This window comes from Myotis davidii, unplaced genomic scaffold, assembly GCF_000327345.1.
Source record: "Myotis davidii unplaced genomic scaffold, ASM32734v1 scaffold142, whole genome shotgun sequence".
Lineage (NCBI taxonomy): Eukaryota > Metazoa > Chordata > Mammalia > Chiroptera > Vespertilionidae > Myotis > Myotis davidii.
In genome coordinates, this window is record NW_006294400.1 from 4,857,910 (window position 1) to 4,883,325 (window position 25,416).

The following is a 25,416-nucleotide window of genomic DNA, read 5'->3' on the forward strand; positions in this document are numbered from 1 at the left end:
AACCCGGGCATATGCGCTGACCAGGAATTGAACCGTGACCTCCTGCATCATAGGTCAACACTCAACCACCAGCCGGATTAATTCCCATAGAACTTGAGTTTGTGTGGCCCCACTCGAGGTACAGCAATCACTCTGAAGCCTGTCGGTGTCCAGAGCCAACCCTGCTCCGGGCTCCCTCCAAACTGCCTTCCTTCATCTAACTAGCTGGGAGTCGGGGGATGGGGGCAAAGGACAAATGAAGGGAGGCACTAACATCTGCTGGTCAAATTAAACTATTTAAGTTTCTGGACCTCAGTTTCCATAACTAATATTCTCCCAAGGGTTTTCTGAGCTAATTAGTTTGGAAATTTTATTTAAATTATTTAGCATGCCACTGGGCTCCTAACTACTTAACAAATGGTTGTTTTTAATAGTAAAAACTGGACAACTCAAAGGTTTGAGATTAGGAATTGGTTACACAAAATATGGTATACCCAAATGGGATACTTGGCAGCAATAAGAGTAATGGTATATTTGGTAATGTTATTTCTCATAATGTTTCAAGCTGGATAGAAGGTACAAATTCTTTAACGGACTTTCATATGTTTTGCACATGGTGAGCTTATATAAAAAGAAAGATGGTATTGATGTGTATCGAGATATGTTCAAGTACATGAAATGAAAAAAGAGGTTACCAAATAGTATATATAGCATAATCATATTTTTAAATATATAATGACCCATAATATGCATTATTATATAATATTCCATATAGAAAAAACACTATTCCATCTAGAAATTACATATGCACATATATAAACACAAAAAAAGCTGAAAGAATGAATATGTATCAAAATGTTAAAAGTAGTTACCCTCTGGACAGTGAGATTAGATGTATCTTTAAATCTTTTTGCTTATATTTTTTACAGTTTCTATAATAAACATGTATTTTTGAAATTAGTAACTTTTTTCTTAAATACACACACACACACCCAAAACTCAAAACTATGCTGTGGCAAAGACTGTTATTTATTATCTACTTTCTTTTAGCAATAAAACCCCACCCCACCCCATCTTTAGCTAATTCCTACCAAGCTTTAAAAAAAAAAAATAAATCTCTCTTGCAGAGAGGAGTGGTCATGTACCTAAGTGCATTTCCCCTCACCAATAAGAGGAAGTGGAAACGCAGGTGGTACTTCCAGGAAGTCTCTTTTAAAAAGAGGCCATGTACCCTCTCCTGTTCCCTTCTAATCCTCCGAGCTTAACATGCAGAGTTGATAACTAGCACTCTCACCAGCCATAAAAAATCCTCCATTTTATTTAATTGCTGCTGTTTTGAATTTCTTCAAAACATCAACCAAACCTAATACTAACTAATACAAATGTCTAACATGTGGTTGGTTTGTTTTTGAAGCTGAGAGCGCCTTTTAACAAAATGTGACCATTAGCTTCGGCTAAGGAAGAGTCACAGGCTTGGACTCCCGACACTGAACTAAACAACAGAGCAGGACAAGCTCTGTTCTGACAGCTGTCACAGGAAGGACCCTGTAACAGTCCGAAGTGGTATGGTCTCTGATACGTACCTCACACAACAGCAGGTCAATGATATGGAAGACCATGTAGAGAGGGAACTTGGCAGTGAAAAGTGTGAGAAACCACTGGGAGGCGTACATGTGTGCTTCAAGGCTTATATCCAGGAAGTGGTTGTACAGGTCGGGAATGTACTCCTGAAATAGAAAACTAATTAGTTTTAGGCACATATGCAGCTATTCAGCTCCCACTCAGGAAGCTCATAAATCTAACAGGAATAGGCCAAAGAAGTTACATACTTGTGTTTTTCTGAAAACCTCCAAGGACTCAGAAGAACACTTATCATCTGGCATTAAACTGGCACTCAGCTCCCTCTTCCAGTCCACACACTAGCTCTAAAGAGGAATCCCGCCCCCAAATGGTGACAAATATGTGGAAAGGCAGTTTTTCTTTCCAAGTTGTGAAATGTTTGGGAAAGTTTGTTTCACTTTTGTTACGGGATTTCAAACCAGTCAGCGTCAGAGCCCTGGCGAACACTTCCTGACTGAGTGTGCTGTGTTAGAGGCTCTGACAAAGTCTTCTGATATTCTGAGTGTTTTACAAGATTGAAAACCCAGCTTACACCCAACAGGTTCATGCCTTATTAACCGTGGCATCATATCACATCGTGAAAAATGAAAACAAACAAAAACACCCCGGATGGCTAAGGCAATACCACTGCTCCTTGACACCAGTTCATCAGTCTACTTCTCCCTAGACCAGGGTTGGGCAAACTTTTTGACTCAAGGGCCACAATGGGTTCTTAAACTGGACCGGAGGGCCGGAACAAAAGCATGGATGGAGTGTTTGTGTGAACTGATATAAAGTCAAAGTAAACATCATTACATAAAAGGGTACGGTCTTTTTGTCAATAGTTTTATTCATTTCAAACGGGCCGTAGTTTGCCCACGGCTGCCCTAGACCATGCTCTAACTGGCAAAGGCAAGCTGGTTTCTTTATTTACCTGCATGAGGCGCTCCAACTGGTAAAATTTGCAATGCAAATCTTCAAAATTCTGCTTGAAAAGTTCCCTGAGACCATAGTCAAACATGATCTTGACCAGAACACTGAACGCCTGTTCTTCAGGCATCTGTGACCGACAGGGGATGGCAGAAAAACAAAAATAAAATCACACAATAGATACAGAAGTGTTCAGTATATTAAATTCATCCTTCTACTCTCTTATCTGGATACTAGGAAGTTTACTGATATGCAGTAACTCAGTATTTCATAACATTCATCCACTCAACCAAGAAATCAAATCTCTAAAATCTGATTTTAGAGAGAAACACTGATGTGAAAAAGAAACATTGTGAGAAAGAAACATGGATAGGTTGCCTCCCACACCCGTCCAGACCAGTGATTGGGCCCGAAAACTGGGTGTGTCCTGACCAGGGATGGAACCTGCCACCCTCTAGTGTTCAGGATGACGCTCTAACCAACTGAGCCACACCAGCCAAGACTCAACCAAGAAATACTTAATGGTGCCTCCTCTATGTCAGACACTGTTCCTGTCCCCAGGGAGCCTCCTATCTAACCGCACACAATCACTGTAATACGAATTAGGCAGAAAGATGGTGAGAACACAGGAACAGGGAAGCCTGAGTCTGCCTGGGAAGACAGAGAGGCTCTGTACAGAGGACAGGATTGGAACAGGGCAGGACAGGCGGATAACAAGTGTAGATTTCATCTTTCCCAAATCATGAGATTTTATAAATCATTTTACCTCCTTAGCCGCCATTTTGTTACAGTAAAAATATTTTACTTCCCCACTGTTATTTAAAAAGATGGCTGGAGCCGAAACCGGTTTGGCTCAATGGATAGAGCATCGGCCTGCGGACTGAGGGGTCCCGGGTTCGATTCCGGTCAAGGGCATGTACCTGAGTTGCGGGCATGTCCCCAGTAGGGGATGTGCAGGAGGCGGCTGGTCGATGTTTCTCTCTCATCGATGTTTCTAACTCTCTATCTCTCTCCCTTCCTCTCTGTGGAAAATCAATAAAATATAAAAAAAAATAATAATAATAAAAAAAAAATAATAAAAAGATGGCTGGAGAAACCTTACATGTTCTAATGCTTGTGGTAATGCTTAAGCTACTATAGTTTAACACTCACAGTAATACTTCAAGTACTACAAAAACCCTGTCTATTTATAGATGTTATCTATTTAGAATAATACGTACATCTTTCACAGCTTTACAGAAAAATATTTCCTCAAGAGTATGGGAAATGTCTCATTTTCAAAATAAAAAAGAAAGCACTGGAAATGTTATTTAAGGCTTAGTGTGACTATAGCAAGCCTTCAAATGTCAAGACGGTGGGCAGGCTTCTGTGGAACAACACGATGGAGGTGGGCTGAGCACAGAAATCACTGCAATAAGGCAGCGCTCAAGAGAAAATCAGACTAAGTAATAAACGAGAACAATGAAGCATATTATTGGAAAGTTAAGGATTTGGAGCAAAGGACCAGACCTTTGAGGTCTTTGTCACGAAAAGGAACTTCACTCTTCCCCACACTCAGGGAGATGTGGTCTGACCCCGAATGGCCTTTCTGTTAGGCAGTACATCTGCCCTGAGGCTGACATTTACCTAACACAATGGCAAGCAGCAGAGAATTCAATCGAAGACCCTGTGGATTTGATCAGGAAATCCATTTTAAAGGGGTTGTGTATGGGGATAAATGTCCTTGGACTGAAGTTGAGAACAAAGATAAACCACAAAGGTCTGTGAGACTTTGAGATAAAAAGTTTGCCTAAAACAACAAAACAAAACAAAATTTTAAAACTTTACCTGTTGATGGATGTGTTAATTAGCTTGATTGTGTAGGTATTTCATCATTTACAGCAAATCATCACATCACACACACACACACACACACACACAGACACACACACACACACACACACACACACACACTTACTTGACTTGTTCATTAATATCAAAGCTTTACCCTATGTTTACATGCCTACCAATACCAATAAGCTAGGTTCAATAACAAGACAGAAAGTGGTTTTTGTTTTACTTGTATTACAACCTTGTATTTTACTTGCACTACAACACAAAAGGACTTAAAACTCTTCCACAGCTTCCCCTTGCTTAGAGCAACAAATCCAGCCTTCTTGGCCTGGCCTCCGGGAGCCTACTAGGCAGGTCTTGTTGTCCCTCCAGTTCCCCCTCCTCTTCCCATCACTCATGACACTCCAGTTCTACTGTCTTTTCAGTTCCTTTCAAATGCCAAGTTTTTCCGATTTCAGTGCTTCTATATATTCTATTATTTCCTTTTCTGGGAATGTTCTATTCTCTACTCTCTTGCTATTTAAAATACTTTTATTATTTTCATAAGAATGTTAAAAAAAAAGTTAAATGAGAACCCTTCTCATTTTTCAGGGTTCACCTTAAGGGTTACCTCCCCAGAGGAGCCTGGAATCTAACTCTGGCTCCCTTGTTACAATCTTGCATCAAACTTTTTTATTATGTCTTCACAGCACCACTGAAATTAATATACTTATGTGACTTTCTGCTTACAGGTGGTCAGCTTCACTAGCTGTGTATCCACAAGGATTGAGACCATGACTACATTATTCTCTCCTGATCTCTAGCACAGTATAGACCATACAGGTGCTCAAGAACATCAGTTAGCATCACCTGTGTATTTTTTGCCAAACATTCTAACTTGAATCATTAGGAAATGATCAGACAAATCAAGAGTGTGATCTTTTTACAAGATAATTTGCTATAATGTTTCAAAATACGTAAAAAAGGCAAAAGGGTAGTTTAGATTAAGATAATAAAGAGAAGTGATAACCCAATGCAATGCTGGAATCAATCAAATGCAATCCATTGATCTGAGTTAGAAAAAAACCACCTACAAAGGGCTTTACTGTGTAAACAACTGGGGAAAACTGAATTTGAATTGGGTGTAACCCAATGCTGAATCAGTGTGAAATTTCCTGGATGTGACTGTGATATTATGGTCATGTCCTTAGGAGATACATGCTCAAGTATTTAGGAATGAAATATGTCGATGTTTGCTACTGAATTTAAAAAAAAAATTTTTAAATTGTGTGTGTGTGTGTGTGTGTGTGTGTGTGTGTGTGTGTAAGAGAGGAAAAGAGAAAATGCAGAGGGAGAGACAGAGAAAACAGTATGGAAAAATATTAACTGGTAAATTAGGTGAAGAGTATATGGGTGTTCACCTTAAGATTTTTTCAATTTTGCTGTGGATCTGAAAAAAATATCAGTAAATTGGATGAAAAAAAATGGCACTAAAGAAACCCAACTCCTTCGCCTTCCTTCTACCCCAATATATAAATCCCAAAACAAATAATAATGAGGTGGCTACTGTAGAGAAGATAAAATGTCCCCAAGGGTCCAACTAAGAATTAAGCCTATCCAAACATCCTAGCAAGAAAAAGAAAATCTACCCTTGTACCAGTTTTCAACACTGTCACTCATTCTCACATGTTTCTCTTCCACGATGACATTAACTTAAGAAAAAGCTTTCCAGATACAGGAGCTAAAACTCATGTCCCAGAGCAGTGATGGCGAACCTTTTGAGCTCGGCGTGTCAGCATTTTGAAAAACCCTAACTTAACTCTGGTGCCTGTCACATATAGAAATTTTTTGATATTTGCAACCATAGTAAAACAAAGACTTATATTTTTGATATTTATTTTATATATTTAAATGCCATTTAACAAAGAAAAATCAACCAAAAAAATGAGTTCGCGTGTCACAGGTTCGCCATCATTGTCCTAGAGCCTGGCCAAAGCCAATATAAAACCATGCTCAAGATTAAGGCCAGTATAAGCTGAGGTAGGCCATGTCTAAGTCATAACAGAGATGCATTTACTCACATGGAGAAGCAGAACAGCAGCAAGAAATGACTGGCCCTGGCAATAGCCAATCTCTTCATCATATACAGAATAAGCCTGAAAAAACAACAACAACACAGATGTAAATGAATGTAGTCACTCATGGGCCATAGCTGCCCTACAGGACCTAGAACACAGAAACCTGGGAGATGCTACCCACCCTGCACTATGGCATATTTTGATGGTCAATGAATGATGCAGACATTTCTTTCCAATCCCATTTTTTATTTTACAATAAATAAAACTGTCACCACACCACCTTCTGTTGCCAAGGAGCAAAGAAGGTTATGCAAACACCACTTGGGCACTAAAAAAAGGTTGTCATAACTCCTTGTTTTTGCTCATGCTTTTCCCTCCGTCTGAAAATATGCTCTTCCTTCAGACTCCAAACATATTCCATTCCCCCGAATTCCCTCTCTTCTCTGTGCTTCTATGGTACTTGCTACACATGCATGGTTGTTATGGCCCTTACCTCACTGCATTTTAAACCTTCATCCTCACACAGAGCAGGCACTCACTAAACACTGTTAACGTTATTCATCTTCGTTCTGGGAAAAAGTCTTTTGGCAAAGACACCAAAATACAATTCTCTCTGCAATGCCAGTAATAACTTTTCTGATAAGAGGGACTGCTCTGAAACTGCTTGTGGGTTCCTCTGGAATTCTTATTTTGTATTTTTCTTGGCAGCGGAAGATCACTACCCATCTCTCCGAACATCATCTTTAACAGAATACTGACATCTAACATTCCTTGTGGTTTGCTCTTTGGTTCTTTAGCTGTTTCTCAGTCTTGTCTTTATAATTAATACTTAGAGTCCTAATATAAGTTGTGGTGGAAAGGGGAATTCCTATAGATTCAAGATGCTATTTCCTGTATGACAAATTTATTTCTAATGAAACTGCTTTTATTGTCCACAAGGTTCCTTTGTGTCCCAAAAGGCAATTTAGAATGGGGTATGTTTAGAGTTCAGATCACTTAACAAAATGCTAATCACTTATGCCAATGCTAATTAGATGACAATTAAGTCAACATATACATAAGTTTTATCATTTGACTTTGGTGAAACTCTAGCTTTTAAATATGCATATTATAATCAGGCTTTCATAAATTCAGGTAAAATTCAATATAATATCTCCCATTTGATCAAAGCTTGACTGATGAGAGGGTCACAGAAAGAGAAACACATACTTTTCCAAAAACAAGATGTGTACAGGGCTTAGAAATGACCTGTTTATAAATACAATGATGCACCGTTCAACTGTGTAAAAATTAACAAGTGTTAATACCTACGTTGTTAAGACTGTGTTACAAACTAATAGTAATATGTGCAAACACAGCTCAATGTTTGTGAAGGTTATCAATCAACAGTTGATCGTTGAAGAAAGAACACAGGCTTCAGAGTTAGAGTTGGGCTGAACTCCCAAGCAGCTAATATCCAGGCCAAGATCTTAAACCTATTACTTATATTCTTTATTTATAAGATGAGAATATCATAGTATTTATAACAGAGGTGATGTGTTATTCTCAGTCCTCTCATGTCACATATTCAGCACATGGTTTAATCAATTATGCACTAGGCTGAAAATGTATTGAATTTCTACAGATAGAGAATGGAGAGGAGCCTATTTTTCAGGCCCATGAAAGAGCCTGAAGGAATGCCTACACACATGAAAGTACATGATACATTTGGAAAAAGTCTGGAATATAAGGTTCATGGAGGCTCTAAAAAAGAAGAAAAGGCATTTCATCAATCCAACATTTAATGCCAAGAACTGTGCCAAGTGCTCCACATGCTAACATACATAAGCAATGATCCCTGTTCCTTAAGAACTTCACAGTTCACTTGGGAAGTTTGACAAGTGAATCAACCAGAGTACAGTAAGAAGTTCAATGTGGTTGAAACGTGAAGTATTTAGAGAATAAGCCAGGATATATTATAAAATGCCTTTACTGCTAAGTTAAGAAATCCAGGTCCAGGAAATAAACTAAGATCTTCTTTTAAAATTTGATTTCAGAGATGAAGGGAGAGAGATAGAAACATCAATGATGACAGAAAATCATTGACTGGCTGCCTCTTGCACGCCTCACACTGGGGATCGAGCCCGCAATCTGGGCATGTGCCCTGACTGGGAATCCAACTGTGACCTCCTGGTTCACAGGTCAATGCTCAGCCATGCCGGCCGGGCCAAACTAAGAATTTTTTATTTCATTCTGTGGGTTATGGAAAGCATTAAAGGCTTCAGTGGAGGCCACTGAAGTGATTCTTCAGTCAACAAAGAGAATAAATAGGCTAGAATCTAAAGGCATGGAGACTAATGCATGGTGGCATCTGTAAAAGTGCTGGCACCGTATGACAGAGTCCTGTACGAGGGCGTGGACAGAGAGGGAAGTATGACTAACAAGATACATCAATCATATCAAACTTAGGCCAAAGGAAGGAAATGAAAACTAACAGAGAAGTGATTGTATCTTCAGCAAGACAATGGCATTTGGGGTAAAAGGAAAACTTTTTAATTAAAAGAGAACTAAAATATGGATATTGCTGAATCCTGATTCTAACCAAACTATAGACATTTAGGGAAATCTGAATAAGGAGTGGCTATTAAGTGATATTGATGGATAATGACAGGTGCTACTAGATGGATAATGATCTTATTTTTTAGAGATGTACAGTGAAGAATTTAGGATCATGATGGCTGAGATTTGCTTTAAACAACTTCAAAGAAAATGTTAATGAAGCAATTGTAGCAACACGTTGATAAATATTAAATCTAGGTGAAGAGATTTACACTATCAGCTTTTACGTCTGAAAATTCTCATAAACATTTTCCCCTGGCCAGTGTTGTTCAGTTGGTTGGGCATCACCCCATGCACCGAAAGATGGCTGGTTCGATTCCAGTCAGAGCACATGCCCATGTAGGGAACGTGCAGGAGGCAGTTGATAGATGTTGCACTCACACTGATGTTTCACTCTCTCTCTAAAAGTCAATTAAAAAAAAATTTTTTTTTGCCATAATACAGTTGTCCCTCAGTATCCACAGGGAATTGGTTCTAAGACCCCCGTGGATATCAATCTGCAGATGCTCAAGCCCCTTATATAAAATGATGCAGTATTTGCATGTAATTCATATTTGCAGATAGGCTACAGCAGGTATGCCTCCACATCATTTTATTCTCCTGGATTCAACATAACGCTTGGGGCATGGCAAATTCAAGTTTTGGTTTTTGGAACTTTCTGGGATTTCTTTTTTTCTTGAATATTTTTGATTTGCCATTGGTTGATTCAGTGGATGCGACACCCGTGGATAAGTAAAATTCTATTTTTAGTAGATCTGTTTTGATTTACTTGATAGACCTACATGGAGACCAACTGGCAGCTGGAAATTTAGGCCTTGAGCTAATGTAGATTTGGGAACATCTATGTAGTGGTGACAGCTAAAGCTTTGGGAGTGAAAGGGCTCACCAGGGAGACAGTACAGAGTGCAGCAACCAATGAATGAGCACCTATGTCTCAGGAGGAAGGCCTCTGTTTTAGAGCAGGCAGACAGAGATGAAATAATGAGGGAGTGAGCCACATTGTGAGAGAAGTGAGAGCACAACCAGGAGGGTGAGAAGTCAAGAGAAGAGAGAGTTGTGCAAAGATCATCATGAGGTAGAAAGCAGAGTGCAACAGGGTTAAAGGCAGTGAACACAGGGTTTCTTTTTCTTTAAATATATTTTTATTGATTTCAGAGAAGAAGGGAGAGGAAGACAGAGATAGAAACATCAATGATGAGAGAGAATCATTGATTGGCTGCCTCCTGCACACCCCACACTGGGGATCAAGCCCGTAACCTGGGCATGTGCCCTTGACCTGAATCGAACCTGGGACCCTTTGGTCTGCAGGCAGATGCTCTATCCACTGAGCCACAGGGTTTCTTTATGGGAAGCTAGATTAACTGCTTAAGTAGGAAGCATAACTGAGAAGGGCTAGAAAAGGATGATCAGAGAAGAGGATTACAACTGAAACCAGAGCTTTGTGCATCCTATGGAGAAATTAAAATTAAACCCAAGAAACATTTCTCTAAATTCTAACTGCCCGTATAGTTTAAAGCACCTAGTTTATCAGTAGAGAATCACCCTTTATTGCGCCTGTCCTAAAACTAGTTTTTAGTTTCACCTTTTCAATCATAATATGTAAGTTCTTTGACTGTATTTCATATGTAGTATATGTTAAGTAGGTACCTGATTAGCTTTGGGAGGGGATGAGGAAGATAAGAAGAATAGAGGAAGGCTGAAGAACTCTGGTCCCAAATCCTCCTTTGGCTCTGAAGTTACCAAAATCTACTAGAAAATGAGTTACTGATATTGAACAGTGTGCCATTTCCTTTGAAGCTCCCAGGTACAGACCTTTTAACAGGCTCATCAGTATTTCCCAGCATTTACTATGCTGAAGTGTTAAAGGTCCACCTGGATAGGCATTGGCACGTCCTACTGTCAGACGTATCCCAGGTGCCAAGTGCATCATTTACACTGTGCATACTGAAAAGGAGCCTGAATGTTACAGAACTCAACTGATTTCATAAAATCAATTTTCTTAAGTATAAATGTGGAGCCAGGCAACTGTCATTTGAAAGTCCTGATTAAAAGGGTAAAAGGAGCCCTATCATTTCATTTCTAATTAATTCCTATTCATCATGGTCTAAAATTGTGTTCTTACCGTTGATTTTACAGTCTTTCTTTTTTTATTCTTGAACATCATATACACATTACACTTTGTAGTTATTTTTTGCATACTATCAAAGAACCAAACTGACAATTCAAAACTGAGTCTTTGTGTCTCAGTTTGACATGAAATACCTTGCATATTTTATATAAGGAATCTTGTCCATCTCCTCCTGTATCCTTAAAGTAGTCATGGGCTGGGAATGTCCGGTTAATATCCCGGGTGATAGCACTGTCCTGAGGAGACTCCTGTGAAAACATAAGGAAAGAGAAGGCTTAGCGGTCAGCCATGTACCTATTTGTTGCGGTTTATACTAGTACAACAAAGTCTTCTCATTTACATGCTTTAAGATGCTTCAGGAACATATATACACATATGCATGCCCAGAGTTACTACATCTTCAGGAACCAACTACTCAAACAAAAGCAAAAGCTAATAATAAGGGGGGGAGGAGGGAATTGAAGAAAAGCAACCTGTTTCACTCTATACACCTCATGTATAGTCCATCCCTGCTGCAAGAAAGTGAAGCTGGTGCCTTTCTATTGTAACAGGTAAAATGTTCTATTCAAAACAGACTTCCCATTGGAAAATACCAGAGCTAATCTCAAAAGGAGGGAAAGTGCTCCTGTTTAAAAAAAACTGGGTACAAGAATTGCTACTTTAATTGATCCTTTGGCATGAAGATCATATGTCAGGTTTTCGATAGAAAAGAGAAGCTCATGACATGTGTAACACTTTTAACAATAAAGAATTATTTAATAAATAAATAAATAAATAGAAAAGAGAAGCCCCTGAATTGGGTTTATCCTAGGTGCAAGTGGCATAAAAATTTACACAGCAGTATAAGCAATGTGAAGCCAGTCCACCAAATGCGAAGGGATTCAAACAGGCTATGGGAAAATATCCCTTGCTTTTGCCAATGGAGAAAAACTGTTTCCTTGTTTGTCATGACACAACTAAAACTGAACAAATGTCAATAATGTCATCAATCCTTCATAAAATATACCAAGCATCCAGCTATTTCTAGTATCTACCCCCCCCTTTTTAAATATATTTTATTGATTTTTTACAGAGGAAGGAAGAGGGATAGAGAAGAAACATCGATGAGCGAGAAACATCGATCAGCTGCCTCTTGCACGACCCCTTACCGGGGATGTGCCCGCAGCCAAGATACATGCCCTTGACCGGAATCGAACCTGGGACCCTTCAGTCCGCAGGCCGAAGCTCTACCCACTGAGCAAAACCAGTTAAGGCTCTAATATCTTCCCCTTGTTAAATTTTATTTGCTCACATGTTAAAGAACTGGAGAACAGAAGCATGGCCTTCAATTTTAACAATGCACTGTCTTCATAGTCAAGACAATAGCCTTGATTCTCCTTAACACGTTAAGCGCCCAGTCAATCACCACTGACTGACACTACTTTCCGTCCAGAAGACAAAACAGGCTGGGCGCTTAACGTGTTAAGGAGCCTACATCATATTCAGGACACCATCCAAGAGCCTGACAACTCCTGTTTCAAGATGAAAAATTAAAGTGATATTCCTCTCCTGTCCAGTAATTTCTCTAGCCTTCCAGCTAACTACGTTCCCAGGGTCATAAATCCTTTACGATTGTGGGATCGGACTAATTTAAAGCCTGTGCTCTCTCTTAACCGGTAAACTATTCAAACCTTCAGACGTTGCCAAACTGCTCTCCCAGGAGCTTTACTGGCATAGACAACCACAGCTATGGCAACTCAGAACTATGGTGATTCCCGACAAAAGGACAGAATTCAAGGTGAGACCTAAGACTACCTGGTGGTATCACCTGGTGGCAGCTTCCAGGCTGCAGCACATTGAGAGGGAACAGAAACAGGTTTGGGTGGGGAGTGTCTCGAGCTGAGATAAGAGAGAGCAGAATTTGAGGGAGGGCAAGATAGCCGGACTGTGTAGGTCTTAGAAATACTGAAGATAAAAAGGCGAAAAGAGAGGGAGCTGCAGAGCTATCTAGAGGGTCCCTGTGAGTCATGAATCAAAAAACAAAAATGATAAACTGGACTTCATCTAAATTAAAAAGTTTAGTAAAGCCCTATTAGAATAATGACATAATTAAATTTGAAAAGAATCTGAAAACAAATCACAGTAACATTATGGATGATTCCTTCCTAAGAGGACACAGCAAAGAGTTTTGCAAAAAATCCAAACCCAAGTGCTTGTAAAAGTTAGGTTTATATAACAACGCAAAGGTCTTTTATTTCTAGGCAGTTACAGAGTTGATACAGGGAATTTACTGGCACAAAGCATATTGGATAACACTATTCATATGGCCAAACTGCTTATGTCAACTACGTACAGCTTCTCAACCAGACTGTAGTTGGTAAAATGGCTTAACAAACAAGCTTTCACAAATGTCCTAAAGGCAATCATACAGAGACGTAAACTTAAAAGAACTGGGAAAGGCAAAACTCCTGTCAGTTGATATACCCTGAAAACTATTGAAGTTAAGGTAGAAATAATTTTTTTGATCAGCTGGTTTTATTTTTTGGCTGCTTCATTTAATCTCAAGAAAAACAGCTTTAATCTCCAGAAGAAAGCTAAAATATCATATGATTACTCAGTATTAACATCTTACAAACTTTTTCTATTAAAAGTCAGATAGCAAATATTTTTGGCTTTGTGTTGCAGTTACTCAACTCTTCCATTTGTAGAGTTATAGTAGCTATCAATAATATTTAAATAAATTAACATTTCAATATTCTAATACAACTTTATTTACAAAAACAAGAAGCATGCTAAATTGGCCCCCAGACCACACTGTGCCAATCCCTGCTTTAAATAATTTATTATGGGCAACATGACTGGAAAGATTTTTTGTAATGATTTTAAATACACTGACATGCTACTTCTGATTAATTTCATGCATGCTTTACCTGAAGAAATTCTGCAATAAGCTGCAATAACTTGAAATGTATATTCCTTTGAATACATGGTTTTCATGTAATAAAAATTTTTTTAAATGTCTGCTCCAATTTACAAAAGTCAATTCTCAAAGTACTCTATGTATTTCTGTATCGCCTGTGTTGAAAAGGTTTAAAGAAAACCCTGTAATTATAGTGATCTATTGTCCCCTACATTTCAAGGAGCAATATAAACAGTATATACAGTTCAGAAATTATAAACACACATAATGCAACTTATTAGACTGGCTAAAGTAAACAGACAATACCAAGTGTTGGTGAGGATATGAAACTATCAGGACTCTCAATTGTTGCTGATGGAGGTGTAAAATAATACAATTTGGTGAATTACAGGGCAGCAGGTCCAGGGGTCCCCAAAGGTGTGGACAGAGTCAGCGAAGAAGGAATGACACGGAGACAGCGTTCAGTTGATCATCATCCTAGCCAGGTTCTCTAGCCAGGATCTCCAGCCAACTTCTGTCCAGGTTCTCTTGCCATGTTCTCTCGCTAGGTTCTCCAGCCAGGTTCTGTGTTTTATTGTCTTGTTACATCTGTATTTATACCAGTTGATTTTAATCCTATCAATTTCTATTCCAAAGGTTGGGGCATTTCTTATCTCCATTCCAGGGAGTAAAGATTATGTAGCTTAAGCGTGATTGTTCATAGTTAAGAAACAACCTTTCTCAGAGAGGTGACCTTGGTTAAAACACATAGTGCCAAGAAGGTGACCAAACATATTAAGAACAGTATGCCATATATGCCAGGTCCCTTGAAACAGCAAGGATGGACCGGCTCCCGGCACATACATCTACCGACACCCAGCAATTCCACTCCTACCCAGAAGAAGCAAAAACACACATCCAATAGAAACAACCTATGTACACAAATGTTCAGCATAACCTTATTTGTATTAGGTAAAAATTAAAAGCCCCAAATGTCCCCTATAGAGAAAGCGATAAATAATGGTATATTCATGTATGGAATAATACATATGTTGCTGAAGAGAATTTCATTAAAAACTGTATTCTAGCCCTAACTGGTTTGGCTCAGTGGATAGAGCGTCAGCCTGCGGACTGAAGGGTTCTGGGTTCGATTCCGGTCAAGGGCAAGTACCTTGGTTGCGAGCATATCCCCAGTAGGGGGTGTGCAGGAGGCAGCTGATCAATGTTTCTCTCATCGATGTTTCTAACTCTCTATCCTTCTCCCTTCCTCTCTGTAAAAAACCAGTAAATTATATTTTAAAAAAAACCACAAAAACTGTATTCTAGACTATCAGCACTTCTAAAATTTATTCACTAAACAAATAGTAAGAATGAACACCTCACACTAAAATCCAAATCTTTTGTTTTTTGCCTTCCCATACTCCTGCCAAATGGGACTACTCACTGTTCCCCAAACATAACACCAAATTAATGACATACTTTATTGTATTTTTAAAAAGAAATATCTAACTTTTTGTTTTCTTAGTATAACAAAACCTTTTTGCTTTCTTATTTTAATAAAAAAAAATGTTGCTTCCCTGTAATAATAATACTAGGGGGAAATAAGAAAAAAAAATAACTGCACAACTCAGAAATAACTAACTTATGTTAGGTAGGCATATGCCTAACTTTTAACAGTTATTTTTATAAGTTTACACTGCTTTGAAAATTTATTTTTACTAATTGCAAAAGATGTGAGCATCTTTTCATGTTATTTGACAGTTATCCTACTCTCACATTTTTAACACACAGTACTTGTCACATGGCCATGCCACTATTTACTAGGCCAAATATCCAACTCTGGAATATTCAGGCTATAAATACCACTTCTTTTGTAGAGCCGTGATTCTTAAGGGAAAGAAAATGGTTTCCACGGTCACTCTATTCCCCCAAAGATCCGGCATGACCCCTGTGTTTTGGATTTTGAGTTATTCTGCCCATTTGTCCTCTAGAACAGTTATATCAATTCAGACATCATGTTGGTAGGACTCTTAGAGCAGATAGCCTGCTGATTTGGAACAGTCACTGATATACTTGTCTTGCCCTCCTCCTAGTCTACATATAACTAAGAATTGTATTTAAAGTTGCAAAGAACTGCATATAAAGTTTACTGACTCCATCCCTTTCTAATTCCAATGCTGAACCCACATGCTGGCTGATAAGAAAGGCACTATCGTACATACATTTTCTTGCTTTGTCAGTTAAGAGGGCTCAGAAACAATAACACCCAGTAGAAATGGGTGTCAAAATCTTGGTTTCTAATTTACCAATACAAGGAAACAGGGCGTCTTAGAGAAATGGTTGATTCTAGGACTGGGGTAGGAAATATACAAGATGAACTGGCACTTACAGAAGTATCAGAGAGTAAGGAAATGCTCTCTGGATGACTATTTTTATACCAAGTCCCCCAACACAAAAAACACAAATGCACAACAACAGGTGTATGTCAGAGGGACACAAGAGCCAATTAGAAGAGTTCCCAATGGCCAAAGCTGGGAAACTTGAGCAATAAAATAAACGATGTAGCTCTGGATTATAATCTAAAGTATAAAATAAATACCTAGCATAGTAAACTCCTTAAGAAGAGTACAGTGTGGAAAGGGGGGAAAGAGCAACCTAACAATGGAGAAATCTGGCAAACATGACCTCAGTCAAGTAATTAAGGTCATCATCAACAGTGATAAGTCATGTTGGTAGGACGTGACCCTTGATATGAGGTAATGAAAACGATACTTTTATTTGTGTGCTCTTCTTCAAAACTTATAAACCTCATGAGAAAAATTAGGCAAATTCTAGTTGAAGGGCATTCTATAAAATACCTGGCCAGTATTCTTAAAAACTGTCAAAGTCATCAAAAACAAGGAAAGTCTAACAGATGTTACAGTCAAAAGGAGACATGAGGAATAAATATAATGCAGTATCCTGGATGAAATCTGAAACAGAAAAAGGTCATTAGGTAACAACAAAAGAAATTTAAATAAAGTACCGACTTTAGTTAATAATAATGTATCGCACTGGCTGGTAGCTCAGTGGCTAGAGTGGCAGCCTGTGCACAGAAGGGTCTTGGGTTTGATTCCTTGTCAAGGGCTGTCAAGGCACATGCAGGAGGCAACCAATCAATGTTTCGCTCTCACATCAATATCTGTCTGCCTGTATCTCTCTCTCCTCTCCTCTCATCCCTCCCTTCCACTCACTCTAAAAAAAAATACAAAACAAAAAAATGTCAGTGGAAAAAAATATCCTCAGGTAAGAATTAACAACAAAAAAATGCATCAATACAATCATTAATTGCAACAAATGTACCATATCAATGTAAGATGTTAATAATAGGGGAAGCAGTGCAAGGTATATGGAAACACTGTACTATTTTCACAATATTTCTATAAATATAAAACGGTTCTTTAAAAAGAATAGTTTATTAAAAGAGAAAAAGCCCTGGCCAGGTAGCTCAGTTAATCAGAGCATCGTCCTGATACACCAAGGTTGTGGGTTTGATCTCCGGTAAGGGCACATATAAGAAGCAACCAATGAGTGCATAAATAAGTGGAGCAACAAATCGATGTCTCTCGCTCTCCCTGAAATCAGTAATTTTTTTAAAAGCAATATTAAAAGAAAGAGCGACAGGTATCACCTCCTTATTATACAAAATGGAGAATCAGGCTTAGTGAGGGTAAGCCCCTTATTTGTACTTATTAGGCAATCAATAAAATGCTGAACTAAATTTGTGGAAGAAAATCGGTGAAATGAACACTGGGAGTAAGTTCAACAGAAATTAAAAGTAAGCTCTGTTATTGTGAGTGATTTCTAGAGATTTCTTTCTTGGCCCCAATTCTTATGCTCTTTTAGTGTATATGATAAAGCAATGGTGAGGCTTTGTTACTTTTTAAATTTTTAAGGCTCTTCTAAAATAATCTGCGCAGAGAAAAATCTAAGGAAATGATGTTTGTGCCGTTTTCTTCTCCCTGTGTTGGTTTTGAAAGTCACCCATTACTTCAAATAGTGGTACCACATTCTGTAATTTTTCTGGATGACTATTTTTATACCTTACTGTGAGAATTGGCCCACTGGGTAACTTCTCAGGATTAACAGGGTAATGGGAACAAGAGGAAACCCTTTGAATACACACCCTTTGTAAACTCAAGTTAAAAAATAGAAAGCTAAGAATGGCAGGAAGAAAAAGAAAGTACCCAAACAAAGAAAATGTAATGGAAGGTTGCCATGAGAAATAGCCAGCATAGGAAAGATTATTATTTCCATAATAGCTTAATGCCTAAAGAAAAAATTAGATCTTAAGGCTAGTCCAGAATGTTATACGTGCTTTGTTAAAAGCCATCATGTAATACTTAAGAAAACAATAAAACAGAAACACCAAAACCCCCACTCAACTCCATTAAACAGTACCCTATCTTTACAATATGCTCCACAGAAATAAAATAATATTTGGTTACATTTTGCTCTTAAAAAGTCAGCTACAACTTGTCAGAAATAATTTTGACAAATTCACTTTGACAGAAATAATTAAGCAACGATAACAAGAGCTAAGACAGATCTGTAGTCACTATTCTAATTAAGCACCTTATATACAGATGAATCACATAGACATATCTATTATAACAACCCTCTGAGGTGGGTTCTGTTATTTCTCCCATTTCACAACTGAAAAAAGAAGTTAAATCACTTGGCTAGAGAGTGAGGAGTTGGTATTAGAACCCAATTGTTTTTGCTTTTTTTCTAGTCCACATTCTTAACCCAAAAAAATATATTGTGAAAGTGAAGGAATTCTCTTCTCAGTAGTCAGTGGCACTTATAATTCTCAATACATAAAAAAATGTTTTGGTTTTCTAGACTCTTAAAACGAAAATCGACATGACACAGACTTGGAAAATGTGCCTTTTCTTTTTACTTGTATAAAAGTGCTTCATTGGATGAAGGCTGTTCACTGTTTATGGAAAAGCAGAAATCACTAAGGTCCTAATGACATGTAGACCACAATATCTTGGTCACTCAAAGAACCACCTTCACAAAATTGTGCTATTGGCATGTTTTGAGAATCTGTTTTAAAAATAAAACAGAAACACACACAAATACTATTGAAGCCTTGTGTTACATAGTGAGACAGGTGACGACACCTACCACATTACTCAGTGTCCCTATCAGAAGTTCTGTCATTCCTACAGAAATATGGCTACTTCCCCCCGCCCCCCATCGAATTAAATGTCCATTTTTCCTTTGGCCTGCAGAAAGCTCAGGACCAAGTTCACAGTCCAACTTTAAGCAATACAGGATTTCATGGCTTGTCTGTCTGTGTATTATTTTCCTGTTCTACATCTATTTTCCAAATCTCTTCCTTATTTAAACTTTCCTATTTTATTGAATTATAGGTATTCTAATAAAGCACCTCCATACCTTAAAAATACGAGGTAGGGTGTATTTATATAAAAAGCCCTTCAAGTCCATTTCATAGTTTAATCAACAAGAATTCTATAAATAAATGTATCTGATTGATGGGCAGGGCAAGTCATCTTTATCTTAAACTCAGATTTAAGAACATAAAACACATGCACCTATGCACACATATTGATACTTGTCCCTGTGTGACCAGCACCACTGCTCCTCAAATCAGCATCCTTTCAGCCTGCAGTGCTGCTCTTCCCCACAGTGCAACAACAGGGTTTTATTTTAGTGGGGACTGGTTTGGTTAGATATTCCTTTGTGTATTTATCTTGGGGATTTGCTCTTAGAGGCAAAAATAATTCCTGTAAAACTGTCATTGAATAACACTTAATAAAAGATTTAAAAAGCTGAACCAAAAAGAGACAAGAAATAGATCTTTAACCTATATAAAAGCAAATAAAACATTGTGTTGGTATTCAGTAATTAATACTTTAAAACTTCCATTTCCAACACATTACACAGAGAGCAAACTGGAACTAGATTTCCACAAACATGGAAGTAACTGAAGGCATCTCAGAATCTGCCACAACTACGTGACGACTGGCGTTGGACTTCTGACAAAGAAAGGAGAAGGCAGTATTTGGGTGCTCTACCAAGGTCACACAATATAATGAACAGAACTCTAACTCTGGGATCAGGAAATTCTGTTTCTGAATACAGCCCCCCGCCCCCTTTAATTGTGCAGCCCTGGACAAGTCTCTTACCTAGTCTGAGCCTTAATATCCTTCTCTGTAAAATCTAAGCTATGGTTCCTTCCTTACAGAGTTCATGAGAAACAAATGAGATACTGCATGGAAAGCAGGTATCATGAGGTCCTGTACATCAGCGGTGGCTCTATCCCATCATACTTGACATTTATGATGTTGGCATATTTTCAGCCTTAGGAGGGAAGCCAAGGGACAAAATGTGTTTGGCAGATTTTCCCATGTTTGGGACTTAGTGCCCCGTCGGGTATCTGCAATTCTAGATAGCATGCAATTCAGAAATCCATTGTATTTTACCAACATCATAATTTATCTTATCCAAATGCAATTATAAAGAAGGTAAGTCAGGCAACAGAAAAACTGATACACAATGTAAATGGTTCAGTAAGTGGCTTTTTAACCTATGAGCTGGGCTAAACAAAACACCGTAGAGCTCAGAAAAGTACTTTTGTTGATTATCTTTTTCAAAAAAATCATTTCTCAGAGAAAAAAAAATCCTTTTGAGTTTCTCTATTATCACTGCCTCATTTAGTAAAGAGCTCTTCCATTTCAAGACAATCAAATAACTATACCAACCCCCACTGGTAATAATCCTATTTACTCTCCTTTTCTTCCAATAGAGAAAACAATGTATCCCAAGCATGACAACTATGTAATCAATGAACTGCCTAAAACAGACAACTGACCCAGAAAACAGGCTCCAGAAAAGTTTGCCAAATTAGTGCCTCTAACTTTAATACATAGTTAAGCACTGTATCAGCTGAGTAGTTATAACTTATATTAAATCTGTATCATACAAATGTAATAAAAAATTAGATGACTTCTTCAGGAACAAAAATAGCTCTTTAATAAAATAATGTACTGCTATCACATTGTTTCAATCCAAATACGGCGTGATAGTGCCATTCTAAAAATAAATCTAAGTCCCATGTGATATGCAGCCTTTTAGCTATGTTCATTTCCTTTTAGGGCTCAAGTTTCCCACAGGAAATTATTCAATGTTTGGCAAAACTGTCCCAAATCATCTATAGATACTGATTTGGGACAGTGCTAACTGCACTATCAACCTTTTTCCTGCTTTGCTATTGTTGAATCGCCTACACAATAATCCACCAAGGAGAGGCCAAGGAGCAGGAAATACTCAAAAGCTATTGCTTGACAAAAGTGATACAGAAAGTGTCATTTTGAGTTAAAAAGTGGCAGGGAAAGGTGACTTATGAGTCAGCTAAATTAGAAGCCACAAAATTATTACATACAAAGTCATATCCTAAACGAATGTTTCTTATAACTGTGATGACTTTCAAATACTTATTTAAATTGTATTTTTATATTATTGAGCAAAACTGCATATCAAATGTCCTCTCAGTACAGCTTAATACAGATTGTTTTGATTAAAAATTTTGTAAAGCATTAATGTGCTAAAAATAAAATCCTCTCAAAATCACTCTCATAATATGCCACACACACAATCAAGACCCACATTCCTTAAGCAATATTTTTACATAACCAAATCAAATTATGATTTTTAAGAAAATGTTTTAGAATGCTAAAGATACTCAGTTTTATTTTTAAATTTCTTTTTTTTCTGAAAATAAGTTAGATAAAAGTGTACTTGCTAAGTAAAAAAATATATAGCAGCTATAAATGGCTAGAGATATTAAAATAATACTTTAAAACTATAGAGGCCCAGCCGGTGTGTCTCAGTGGTTGAGCACTGACATATGAACCAGGAGGTCACGGTTCAATTCCTGGTCAGGGCACATGCTTGAGTTGTGGGATTGACCCCCAGTGCGGGATGTGCAGGAGGCAGTCGATCAATGATTCTCTCTCATCGATGTTTCTAGCTCTCTATCCCTCTACCTTCCTCTCTGTGGAAAGTCAATTAAAAAAAATATATATATCTCCCTCTCCCTCTCTCTGAAATCAATACAAAAATATTAAAAAAAACAAACCCACACAACTTTATAGAGTTCCTTGCTCATATAACAGTTAACAAAACATTAAAATGAGAACCTGTGTTTGAATATTGGTCACAAACATCTTTAGCAGTGTATTATTGAACTGAATTTAATATTCTATAAGAGGTCTGGGTTCATTTACGCATTCACAGACTACAGGTATATGTTCTGGGTTTCAACCTTTATTTCCATTACATATTTTTATATAGCGTTCAGGCAAAAGTTATGTTTCCTTGAACCCCAATATCATGTTTGAGATTTAATTTTAGGCAAAAGTTATGTTTCCTTGAACCCCAATATCATGTTTGAGATTTAATTTTTCTACTAAAGAACTAATCTTAGACAAATGATCAAGAAATGAATATTTAAAAGCTATTATTTCATCATTAATGTATCAAGCTATAATTACTTAGATGTTTCTATTAATCTAAAAACTTAAAAAATTATCAGCAACTAAGTATAATACCAACCAAATTCTCTTACAATCCCTTAGTAAAAGTCTTCCTGGTATTCAATTATTTTTATGTTTTTCTACTTAAAATTCTAGACAAAGAGCAACTTTAAAAGTTACGAGCAGTTATCTTTTATTTAAGCAAAAACTTCACCCTGTAATCTCACCAGCAGTACAAATACTACAAACACCAATGAAGCGGTTCCAGAACCACCCATTCATATTTACTTCTCCTAGCAACATTTCTGAGGTGGTTGCTAGTGATCAAGAGAATTTTCTAACTAAGATTTTGCAAAACTTAATTTATTTGACTCAAAGTACCAATGAAAGATTACTATTATTTATTTTATTTAATACACACCCAAATCTAAACCATTTTCTTTTTTTTCCAATCCTGCTGGAAACTCCCATTTTCTAAGCACTTGACAATGCTGAAGAGTCCTTTGGACTTATTTCGGTGCCATGACTGAGTCTAAGGTAGGTATAAGAGCTGGGTTCTAGTCCCAGTTCTGTGATTAATGAACTCTGTCACTATTCTGGGTTTCTCTTTCCCCATCTGTGAAAGGGGAGCCTAGATTATGACCTTTAAGGGATCTTCCAGGTCTGTTACTTTGGGATTCTATATTTATGTCATTCACGTACTCAAAACCCTTTAATCCATCTCCAATTCCTAATTAGAATCAAATCCCTTAGCATTTATTCCCGACCAGGTAGGCCCAATTTAGCTTTTGACCACACTCTCCATTATAACCTCAACTTGAAACCTCTGGTTCATCCAGACTGCCCTATTCACTAGGAAGAGAGCAGCATAGTTAACATGGATGGAATGTTCACTGAGGGCCAAGCACTGTGCTAATAAGAGCTTTACTATTAATGTAACATGCATCTAATCTTGAATCGACTCCTGTTATGATGGTGCCATCTGCACTTAAAGATGAATATCCTTCTGAAGTTCAGAAATATTGAGATTACCTAATAAATTGCCAGAAGTAGGATCAAATTTTGCTTTAACTTTATTTCCAGTGCTATGTAGGGTATAATACACATAGTATGATGATGTTAACAATACATGGTGTTACCATAATCTAAGTAGAAATGGTTTCAATCCTTACATCTATCATGTCATGAAGGAGAAAAACTTTTAAAAATGAAAAAGTCTTTTGAGCCAGATTCTACTCCCCAAGAGTCGATGAAGACAGAGACCCACAAATGCTTTTGTTGTTGTTGTTTAGCTATAAATAAATAGCTTTAGCAGTGGGGATTTCCCAAGTCTTTCCAGAATAAATTTCAGAAATAAATCATGCTGTTCAAGGCTGTAACTTTTGCTTTCTCCCCAAAATATTGTCTTACTAATTCAATTCAACAAGTATTTGTTGAAAGCTAATAAACAGAATTTAAAGTTTTACTTTGAAAAGACTTTATTTCTGTATTTTGTTCAAACCAATACAATCTTTTGGTAACAAACTAATAAGTCTTTAATTAAGTGACTACAGTCATGTTAACTTAACATAAAGATGTGCTTTTTACTTTGCAAAGGGCTTTCTCATGTTATATACTGGTACTGTTTGATAATTATAAGTCACTTTATTAGAATTTTTTGTCTATTGATCCTTTGGGTTTCTTTAGTTCTGTCCAACTGGATAATTTATGCCAATCTCATTCAAGCAGTAGGGGCAGATAAGACTATAGAGTCCTACTCACCCAAAGCTTAGCCATCTCATATACTGCTTTCTAAGGAAATCAATCTAACACATATTGCCTTATCTACAAATACTACACAGTACTTTGTATACCTGTCTTCTATTGGTAAAAAAAAAAAAAAAAAAAAACACACACACACACACACAAAAAAAAAACAAGTTTAAAAATCTAAAAAGATCCAAACATATACTTATAAGGCATAGTGACATAGTAAATTAGGAATCAAAAAGGTCTTATAACCTATTTTTTTTTCTTTCCTTCTGTATTCTATGTATCAAAAAGGTCTGACAGCCCAATTCTTCCCCTACAAACCTGACAGGATTGTAAATTCCTCCCAATTATTACTTCCTAAAGATATAACTCCTAATGCCCCTTTCCTTCTGCCTGTTCCCATTTGGATTAGTTGCTTTCTAGGTCTGCAGCACGTGTGACTTCCTAGGGCTTTCCTTCCCTATAACCATGGGAATTTTTTCACCTCTCTCCTATGTTGGAGTCCTTGTATCCTGGGTTCTGTATCTTCCTCTTCCTTGATTTCATCTCTCATTCTGGGGAAATATATCCTTCAGTAACTTTCTGAGAAAGTATATAAGACAGGTAAATATTTTCAGACCCTGTATATCTCACAATGGATTTACTTTACTCTTCACACTTGAATGAAAAGTTTGACTAGGCATAAAATTCTAAGTTAAAAATCACTGTGCAAAATTTTGAAGTTATTACTCATTATCTTCTTGCTTTTTTAAGGTGGAAAGTCTAAGGCCATTCAGATCCCTGTAACTAAATTATGATTCCACCCTCCCACCCCTACTCCAGACCAAGAAGCTTTTAGGATTTTTCTTTATTCCTAGTGTTCTTAAATTTTATAATGATTGGCCATCAAAGTCTTTTTATTCCATTAAGCTGGTCCTTTTCATTATGAAAACTCATATCCTTCAGTTCTGGAAATTTTTCTTCTAATACTTCTTTGAGAATTTCCTTCTTTATTCTGTTTCTAAAATCATGCTAGTTAGGTATTGAGCTTCCTTGATTGAACTTCTAATTTGTCTTGCTTTCTGTCTACTGTATTGTCTTTTGTTTCACTATCTGGCCTACTTCAATTTTATCTTC

At 37.4% G+C, this 25,416-nt stretch overlaps 1 protein-coding gene across 2 annotated transcripts in view; it reads right to left on the bottom strand.

Annotated features, from left to right (window-relative positions):
• Positions 1-25,416, bottom strand: part of RABGAP1 (RAB GTPase activating protein 1) — a 126,668-nt gene that overhangs the window by 21,712 nt on the left and 79,540 nt on the right. For both annotated transcript variants that reach the window (XM_015567104.1, XM_006768604.2), the window contains exons 14-17: positions 11,259-11,372; positions 6,402-6,476; positions 2,513-2,638; positions 1,563-1,706 (exon numbers count right to left, since the gene is read on the bottom strand). In XM_015567104.1, the coding sequence (XP_015422590.1) occupies positions 1,563-1,706; positions 2,513-2,638; positions 6,402-6,476; positions 11,259-11,372 (459 nt within the window). The remainder of the gene's footprint in view (positions 1-1,562; positions 1,707-2,512; positions 2,639-6,401; positions 6,477-11,258; positions 11,373-25,416) is intronic.